Source organism: Hydra vulgaris, chromosome 12 (genome assembly GCF_038396675.1).
Source record: "Hydra vulgaris chromosome 12, alternate assembly HydraT2T_AEP".
NCBI classification, from domain to species: Eukaryota; Metazoa; Cnidaria; class Hydrozoa; order Anthoathecata; family Hydridae; genus Hydra; species Hydra vulgaris.
This window is the reverse complement of record NC_088931.1, coordinates 43796788-43807539: the sequence shown is the minus strand read 5'-3', so window position 1 is coordinate 43807539 and position 10752 is coordinate 43796788. Positions and strand designations below refer to the sequence as shown.

The 10752-nt window shown below is 27.0% G+C and overlaps 1 protein-coding gene across 2 annotated transcripts in view; it reads right to left on the bottom strand.

Annotated features, from left to right (window-relative positions):
- Nucleotides 1-10752, bottom strand: part of LOC101234863 (wee1-like protein kinase) — a 58470-nt gene that overhangs the window by 1990 nt on the left and 45728 nt on the right. The window contains exons 9-14 of one of the 2 annotated variants that reach the window (XM_065813379.1): nt 10587-10675; nt 9803-9862; nt 8917-8966; nt 8773-8830; nt 5183-5263; nt 4581-4636 (exon numbers count right to left, since the gene is read on the bottom strand). In XM_065813379.1, coding sequence (XP_065669451.1) covers nt 4581-4636; nt 5183-5263; nt 8773-8830; nt 8917-8966; nt 9803-9862; nt 10587-10675 — 394 coding nt within the window. The remainder of the gene's footprint in view (nt 1-4580; nt 4637-5182; nt 5264-8772; nt 8831-8916; nt 8967-9802; nt 9863-10586; nt 10676-10752) is intronic. The other variant, XM_065813380.1, reaches the window with a different exon arrangement.

The window sequence follows — 10752 nt, the reverse complement described above, 5'->3', positions numbered from 1 at the left end:
ATTAAAGCTCACACACTTGAAAAATCCTATTCTATGAGAATAGTTATATCAACTATAGGCTCCTCCTTAAACTCCAAATTATGGAATGTCTAACTACTTAATAAAGAAAATACAACCTATCTTAAACAAAATTAAAACACGTCTGAAAAAGTCTTGATTTTTTTAGTAAAGCAAATTACTAGGAGATTGACAAAAAAGGTTCAAGTTTCATTTAATGTAATAAACCTGTACTCATCAATTCCACTAAAAGAAGCCACTTTAATTCTTATAGACTAAATAAAAATGATTTCTACAAATATTCCAATAAGCTTAGTATATCTGAAACAAGACAACTCATAGAGCTTTGTTTACACCGTTGTTATTTTTGTGGAACTAACGAAATCCATAAACTTGAGAAATTCTGGTCCTATAGGTCTTTCATTCATGGTCGTACTTGCAGAACCTTTTTTACATTATGAAAAAAACGCATTCAAAATTGCAATTGCAGTAAATCCACCTCTTGACCTGAAATCTTATCCAAGATATGTTGATGATAGCCACACTAGATTTTCGAACACTCAAGAAGCAAAACAACTCCTACTTATCTTAAACAAACAACACCCTGCAATACAATATACGATCGAAATTGCAAGCAAAAATAGAACTCTAAACTTCCTCAATTTAATCATAATAAATAACACCAAAAGTAAATACGAGTTTAAAGTTTACAGAAAAGAAGCCATTACAAATATTCAAATTAAACCTCACTCAAATCTTTCTCAAATTTTGCATTTAAAATCCCAAGATTTTAAATGCAAAATTTAAAGGTTACATTCGCAGGACTTATTCTATATGCAGTAATTTATATTTACAAGATGAGAGTAATTACTTTATTCAAATATAGAGTAGTCTTCAAATCAAATCCTATTTTAAAAACTTTGCTATCATCAAAAAACAAAACTAAATTGCCATATAATAGTCAACCGGGAACTTATTTAAATTGAATCCAAATGCTTAAAGAGATACGTAGGCGAGACTTCAAATATGGACTCGAACTCAACAACATCTACAAAGTTTAAACATTGCCAGTCTGCAATAGCCACCCATAATAAGTTTTGTTCGCAAGAAATAAAGTGGGAGAATGTAAAAACAATTAAAGTGGAAACAAAAAAGCTATTAAATTACTCAGATACCAATGTTCCATTTGAATGGCAGAATTAATCTAGTTAGTAAGAACTAAAATTTGGATTCCATTTTTTACATTTTTATGTAAACAAGAAAGTTTTATATGTAACTATCTATCTATCTATCTATCTATCTATATATATATATATATATATATTTATATATATATATATATATATATATATATATATATATATATATATATATATATATATATATATATATATATATATATATATATATAGTTACATATAAGATTTTCATATCTTTAAAGCATAGAGCATTTTCGGAAAACTAGGGAAAAAGACAAAGAATATTGAAAGAAAAGATTTTTGCCCCATGCCAACTCTATTTTGACCCATTTTATATTTTGTTTTTTAATAAATTTTTAGCAAATGGAATTATCGAATAGACTCAACTTGTGCAAAAAAATTTAAGAGGCTCAAAAAAGTTGAGTAATTTGCATACAAGTGCATATGGAGGAGGAGAGGGGGTTATGTTTCTAATATAAGTATATACGCAAACGCAAAAAATTGAGGTGGGAGTTCACGTTCATTTGTCCGTTAATAAAAGGTGAATGCCACTCACGTTCATGGCCTATTAAGGTTATAAAGGTTGAACAGCGCAAAAAAAAAAAAAAAGGAATTAAGGCGAGGGGGTTAGACTACCGAGCATATGAAACTTATATGAGGGGGTGTGAAGATGGGGGAGGTAAGACCTCTATAGGAAGGTGGTGGTGGTGGGGTTAAGACAACTAAGCCTACATACGCATAGGGAAGGGGTGTATAAAAATGTACAAGGTGCAACAGGGGGAGGGGTCAAAATCCGGAGACTTTTGTGTATGTAATATATGGATGACCCCTAAGCTTACAAAAAGTGTGCAAGTCTTGTAAGCAACAAAAAAAATTATATTCTTTATATATTTTTTCATAGATTTTTGTTTTGCAAAAATATCTTAATTAAATGTTTTTTATGCATTATACAACCTTCACCTTCAAGAACTCCAGTATTAATAGGTTTCTGCTCAGTAACATGCATTATTTAGAGTAAAATCAAACAATATGCTCATCATATACTTTTTTTTTAAACAAAATCAAAATTAACTTATGTTAATTAAAATAACATAATGTAACATCCCAATCATCTTTGATCAATTAGAAAAAAAGTTGTGATTAAAAAAAAAGGTAAATTTAATTATTTGGTGATTATACTACATGTTTTTGAGATGATTTTGTATGAGTTATATAAGATGTTTTCGTATTACATAAATCTTGTTGTCATTCTGGTTATACATTCTATTTTTACATATAGCTAAAAATTAATACAAGAATTAGCAAATACAATTATAAATAAAAATGAACGATTGAATGAATTACTGTATGTTACATAACTTAATAACACACAGTATTTACTAATATGGTTTGTTCTCAAAAGAAAGATACAAATTAAGGAGAAAGACAAAGATACTGTCTTATTGATTTGTCTACTGTTCTACTGTTGGCTACTGTCTACATGGCTACTTTTTCTTCTCAAAAATCCTATTAACCTGCTACCCAAAAATCAGATCTCCAGCATTGAAAATGTGCTCATATATAGTTTATAAAATTATCCAGGTATTTAGAGTTTAAATTTACTAAGCCTGTGAAAGCTTGTTCTCAAAGGTTTCCAGGCAAAGATCTTATTTTCAAAGGCAAATCATGTAAAGATCCTATTCATAGATGCGCTTTTTTTTTGTAATGGATGTGTAAAATAAAGCTGGGTATGGAGAACTCCTTATTTCTGAAAATGCTGTCACGTAACTTACTATTAATTGTAAATAAACAAGTAATTAAATCAAAATAGAAACAAATAATTAATTACCAACATTAATAAAAAAAACCAAATTTAGGTAATTAATAAACTTGAGATCATTAGATTTGATTGTAATGAGCAACAGGTTGGATCAACCTTGTACAACATTATAAGGGAGACACTAAAGACTTTTAAAAGATCTTTTAACTAGTTGTCTTCTATTTAGGAGTAGGTGCACTAGGATTTCATGTTCATCAACCTGAAGTCAGATACAGTTAAAGTATATTATTAATAAATTTTTTTTTAAAGGATAAATACATTTTTAAGTTTTTTTTATTAATAATAATTTATTATTATTAAAAAAAAAAACTTAATAATAATTATTCTTATAGTTCATGACCAATGCTCTATACCTGCTGACACTAAAGAAATATAAATAACTTAAATCTACTTTAAAAAAGTGATAACTATTGCTGGTATCTTAAAAAATGGAAACTCAAGTTTTTATATCTATGAAATATTTTTTTAATAACTTTATAAATTTTCTTATGGATATGGAAAATAGATATGATATTAAAGCCTGAAAGAAAACCATCAACAATTTACAATTTTGGGAAGTTTGTTATTGATTAAATATGATAAAGTTCAATTGGAGCTTCAGTGTAAACTTAGTTCAGTGTATATTCACTTAGTGTCTACCCCAAAATAATTCAGTCAGTAATTGTACATTATTGAGCATAAAAAAAGTAAAAAAAATAATTAAATTTATTATTAAAACACTTAAACAGTGATACAAAAGCGGAGCACTTGCGGCTTCTACAATTGAACTAACCGCTACACAATTATTTCTTTATACAACTATTAAACAAACTTATAAGTTTTAACACATGATTTTCTTTATCAATGAAAAATAACTTTTAGTAGGCTAATGTTTTTTTCCACTACTAACTTACAGTATGTGGAAAAAAATATTTTATAAAAACTTCCTGATAAACCTACAGTAAGTGAAACAGACTAGATAGATATTTAAATAAGTGATTTTACTAAATTTATATATATACACACACACATATATATATATATAACTGAATCAGTATTTTTTAAAAGGGTGAATTTGCTTAAGAAATTTTGAACAAATCTGCCCTTTTAAAAAACACTAATTCAACTATGAATGAGTGTTTAGATAACATCTCTGATGTCACACTGAAATAGCCTGCAGAAGGGAGCTTCAGTACATACATCGACTATATTATAGCCTGCTACCGCAAAGGAGTGCCACTACAGGGTTTGTTTCTATTATCTATTTAAATGTTAGATCCAATAATAGACTTTTGGTCCTAATGATAAGAAAATATCAATTTCTGTTGATGTGTGTCTATAAGTAATCCATTTTATCATCAATTTCTCAAAGTCAATTTACTCAGACTTAACACCTTTTAAAAATTCACTCCTCATATATAAATAATACAAACATGATATGCACTTATTACATTTGTATTACATTTCACTAATTATATTTTTTATTAATAAGAACATATATAAAATAACATTGACATGCACATTATTTTACTGATAGATAGTTGTACTAAGATAAGCATAACAAATTTTGCTAAAGTAAAATATACCCAGATAGAATTTGGTTTTTAAACTTTTCTTCTTTGAGCTCTTTTCTAAGTTGATCCTAAAATAAACATATGTATGAAAGATAACATGTTTTTAAATAATGTAAATAGTATCATGTTTTTTTATTTGTGCAAATTATTTTTGCATTGTTATTTGTTAGTATTATAAGTCACATTTTGTTGTTCGTCACATATTCCACAAAAGGCTAGCTGCTCGTGATGACTGGAATTTTATTCGGATTATTGATACCTAACAAATTTTATATATATATTAAAGATCACCAAGCCCTCAAAAGAAATGTGTAAACAATATTTGAGAGACTTTGAAAGACTTTATTCTAAGAACAACTTGTAAAGCTATTTAGTATCAAGCAGTTATTAGAACATAATCTAAAAGCACAACAAAATCTACTGAAGTAAACGTTTTGTAATTTTTAACTTATGTTTAATTTATTCAGTAAAAATTATTTTTTCATTTGTGGCAGTATTATGTTCTATATAACAAGACATAAGATAGTTAATGATAACAGTTTTTAAAATAAAAAACTTTTATTTAAATACTTTTTGTATAATAAAAATATAAATGGCTGTTAGTTTTTTCTTACTTTAGTCAAACAACCAAGGAAAGATGATTGTAGAATTTCAATAGCAGATGGTCTTTCAGAAGCATTGCAAGATACCATTTGCTAAAATAAAGAAACAATTTAAAAATTTTCAAACTATTTATAATCAATAAAACCTAAATTTTCATGATGAAAGCAACATAACAACGATGAAAGCATCATAACAAAATAAGAATATCTCTGATTGAAACATTTAATGAATAAATATTTTTATTTGATGAAGTTTTTCAATTTTGAAGCAAATTTTACACAATATAAAAAAAAAAACAATTTTGGACATTAAAATCAGCTTAGTGCTAACCAAATAAAAATGATAATGTAAATAAAATAATGAACAAGAATTTTGATGTGCAAGTACACAAGTAAAAGTGCAATTTTAGTCCGGATCTAATAATAATAAAAAATTTTTTTTTTTTTTTTTTTTTAATTTTAACTTATAAATCCAAACTAACATCTTTTACAAAACACGCTTAAAACTATTTAAATTCTAGCAGGGCTTGCGGCCAAATACGCATTTTCTAACAGCTGTTTTATCATTGTTTCGATAGAATTTAATATGTTGATATAAGTTTTTTACTTTGGTGGGAAACAAAAAAAAAACTCATTTTCGACTAATTTAGATTTACTAGGTTGGCGATTTTTTAAGCCTGTTTACACTGATTGTTTTAATTTTTATCAGTAACTAAATTATTTTCTAATTTAGTCACTGATTATAATAACTAATTATTTTCTAATTTTTAAGGCTGATTTTCACTGATTTTTTTTTTAAATTTGAGATATAAAGTTTTTGCTGAAAACAAGTAAAAGTTAATAAACGGGGCAAAGGGGGGATATTAATAAGCTTGGGGTGGGAAAAATTTTCCAAAAATTAATAAACATCCCCCTTCCCTCCTTTTAATTAAGGACTCAAGATAAATCTACCAAGATTAACGTATAATATAAGTTATGAAATCAAGTGATGCATAGTTTTACTTCTAGTACATACAGTACTTGAATAAAATATTTTAACTTTACTTTAATTATTTTTTGTAACTATAATATGTGGCTAATGTAGTTACAAAATAAACAACCTGCATGTCTGCTATATGTGCACTTTTCTTAGTTTCACGATGTGATGATCTTGCCTCATTTCTTATTGGTACATTTTGTTTTTGACAATACAAGAAACTTGTTAGTTTTTTATTATTAATAAAATTATCTATTGTAGGCTGCAACAGTGCACTGCACAATTTGCGATAGCATAATTATACATTTGCAGTTAATTTTTATTATAGAGTAATGTGTATAAATGGTAAAATGATACATCAGCTAAAGGTCTAATAGTATTCATACATATTTGACCATGAGTCTTATTGTGTTGAACGTCTAAGAACCTAAGTCTTGATCTTGGTTTTGTAAAAACTTTTAAAATCTTGGTCTGAGTCTTGGGTTGACTTTTTGATGTCTTGGTCTTGAAGTCTCGAGTCTTGGTCTTGAGCCCAAATGTCTTAGTCTTGGTCTTGACCTTTACTGTCTTGGCTACATCTCTGTTTATCATCTCTGTTTATCTCATTTATCAATATGGGAACATCAACAACACTGCAATAATTATTAGCAATAAACAACTGAGTTGTTTTCGGTTTAAAATTCACCAGTCACTGCAAGTCCCAAGTTGTTACAGAAGAGAGATTTAAGATCAGCTAAATGATAAAAATATGAGTATATAGTTGTGTCGACAGCAAAAGTGCCAGAAATGAAAAAAATCATTAATATAGATGAAAACAAAATTAGGACCAAGAATGGAACCTTGTGGTACCCCAGAAGTAATTTGAAAAGAATGAGAGTGTTGTCCGTCATAGACAACTTTAATATTGCAGTTAGAAAGAAATAATTCAATAATTTTTAAAACTTTCCCAAATACACTGTATGAAGAGAGCTTATAGAGGAGACTAGAATGCCAGATTTTATCAAAACCTTTGATGGAAGCAGGTAAGTTAAAGCCCTTCACTAATTTTAACTAATGCTGCCTTCCTTGCTTCCATCTAATTTAAATTGGTTAACAGTATATACTTTTTTTGGTTAACAGTAGAACAAGTGGATCAAATTCTGTGTTGATTGTCAGAGAGTAAACTGTTGGTCACAGGATGAGATATTTAAAGTTTGTTAGTTAGAGATATAAATACTTTACTAATAATTATAAAACTGGGAGATAAGAGCTATTTCCAGAGTTTTTTAAAATTAGAACCACAGATACTAAATTCCAGCAGACAAGAAAAAAAGATTCATTTAATAGTTCAGAGAGTATTGAAGACATTTTAACGTTTGTAGTACTGTTACAGGAATGCTGTCAGAACTACAAGGGATAGAAAAGTATAGGTGAGAAATAACCCAAGCTATGGAAGTAGGAGTGATTTAGATGTATAACAATGGAATAACCTATCACTTTGGGATGATAGGAATAGAATGGTTCATTAAATTCAAAAGATGACACAAAGTAAAATTTCTTTGCAAATAGTTAATAATAAGAAGACTGTTAAAAATTTTTTATATGTCTTTAAGTTCTAACAAAAGATTCAGTAGCCTGAGAATAAAGAACATTAACATCAGATAATACTTATTTGCATCAAGTTCTTTCAATAATAAACAGGTACTTGTGCTCAAGGTATAATAAACAGGTGCTTGCTCTTTTTGGACAAGAAGAGAATTGACACTTAAAACTGACAAAAAAGAATAAAAGCTTCCACACCTGCTTGAATCAAGGAGAGTCAGAGAAAACTATAAAAATTGGTGGTAATGGTTTTTATGCTTAATATTTTAAAATAATATAGTCATGTTTTAAATTATTACAGACTCACTCACTCATAGGGTGCATAGCACCATAAGCAATGTCATGTAATTGCCTCAGTCCTGCTAATTTCTCCTTTCAACTTCAACAAGGACACCATCCATTTGCAACATGGCATTGTTAATTCTCTGACATTTTACAGCTGTTGATTATGTCGGCCTCTCTGAGAGTCACTATGGTGTTTTAGAAACTTTACTAATAGGCTGCTTCAGAATCATTAAACTGAGGTTCAGAGTTGTATTCTCATTAGGAGTTAACAGAAAGAGCCATGCATAGCCACTAAATAGGGGACACAAGTAAAAATCCATGATTAAGTTCAAGAAGACCCAGTGTTCATCATCCTAGGCAAATATTAATGTAGCACAGGTATACAACTATACCACCCAATTAGATGAGGTCTTTTAGCATTTGTTAAACAGCATTTTTCTGTTCATATAACTGTTTCATTTATGCAAAATTAGAGTGCAGGGCAGTCTTTTTTTCGTACTTTTTATTTGCTATCAAAAGCATAAAGAATAATATGAGCTGCAACAAGTTATATATATATACATATATATATATATATATATATATATATATATATATATATATATATATATATATATATATATATATATATATATATATATATATATATATATATATATATATAAATATATATTCCAACCTTTGAATGTAAATTATGCATTTTTTTGACCTCAAAAAATATTATCTTATCAACACGCCACAAAATAATTATTAATGATACCTGAAGTAGACTGTTTAGTTCCTTTGGGCGATTTTCAAGGTTAGGAAGGCCAATATTACTAATTAAAAAGGGAAATTAAAATTCTTAATAAAAAAAAATTTCTACATAAATTTACAGTACAAAATGTGCGATATAAAATAATACCGAATAACTTGCCATTTTGGACCATTTTTGGGTAAATCATCTCCGCCAGCCTTAAGAAAATTCAAAATATAAGGTTTTTTTTATCAATAAATAAAGCATTCATTAAATATTATGTGATAACTTACTTACACATCTAAAAATATTGATTATGAATTTTTTTGATTTGTTCATAACTTGACTTGTATTATGTCTTAATGGTGCTCACCAAACTTTTGTGAGCACCAACATTTTTTACAAATTTTTTTTTTTACAAATACGCACTTCACAAATAAACAAATTTGTTTTAACAAAACTTTTTTTTATTTATACAAAATGGTTCAACATGGATAACATATACGTAGGCAACAATAATTTTTTTTATATTTGTACAAAATCAATTGAAAGAATGATGCAAATAGCCATTGGTCACAAAGAAGGTAGAAAAAATTTAAAAAGCAATAAAACAATTAACAGAATATTGAAAAGTCTGCATACTAGGAATACACAATAGTGAAAAAATTCCAGAGAGTTGATAAAAAAACTTTAGCAAGACTGTAATTAGAATGTTGTCAAGACTACAAGCTGCAGGAGAGTTTGAGTGAGAAATAATTTTAGCCATTGATCAATTTACGGAATGTATAGAAGAGTGCCTTTGGCTCTATAAAAATCCAAAAAACAATATTTTGGACTTCCTTTTTAACTACTGAACAGTGCAGTGGATTTATTTTGACGTTGGACAAGACCATGCTCATTTGAAACCTGATTCAAAAAGATTTTACCAAATTACCTGAGAGTACGGATTACCTTTTTTTTCAATCTTTTTAAAATCATTTATTAAAAGACATCAAGATAAATAATAAAATATTTAATTAATAAAAAATAAAATATCAAAAGTAAAAAATATTACCGCTAAGAAAATAGTAAGTCCTAACGCAAAGATATCAGCTTTGGTAAGATTAGAATAATCCTATAGAAAATTAAACAGTACAAAAAGAAAATTACTTATAAATTAACTTTATTATTAGCTATTTAAAATAACTAATGATATAGCAATGTCATTTAACTATATGTTTGATAGCTATGTTATTTAACTATATGTTCGATATATAACTACTGTAAGATGTTTTTGTATTTTTTAAACGATACACCAAAGATCCAAAATAATTAACAAATTTTGATATTTGAAAAGCAAAACAAACATAAATTTAACATTAAATATGTTTAAAATTTTTAATTACAATATTAAAATATCTTTTGTGTACTAAAATGTTTTATAAATTACTCTTCCTTGAGTGTTTATGTTGTTTAACTTGATTGATAAAAATTTTACATCTTGCTTGTTTGTTCTGCTTATATGCTTTCATATTCTTATATACTTATATTCTTATATTCATATTGTCATTATATTCATTATAGTTCTTATATTCATATTATATACTTATATACTTATATACTAATATATTCATATTGTCAATTAATGTTGCTTTTATAATAACTAATTAATATTTTTTGTTTATAATTAATATTTTTTATTAATATTTAACTAACTAATGTTGCTTTTATAACAACTAACTAATATTTTTTGTTTATTTTGTGTTTAATAAACTTTTACTTTGTGTTTAATAAACTTCTTTATAACTATTATTGACAAAAAGAGTAAATCAATGACTTCATTTAAACGGAATACTGACCTCTTGCAGAACTTCAATAGGTAAAAATCTACAATCACCCTCTTCAATTTTTTGATTTTTATTTAGAGATACAACATGGCCAAGATCACCTTAAATTACAGTAGTTTTTACAATAATAATTTATTAGGCAAACAAAAATTACAAAAAATTTATTGTAGCATTCAAA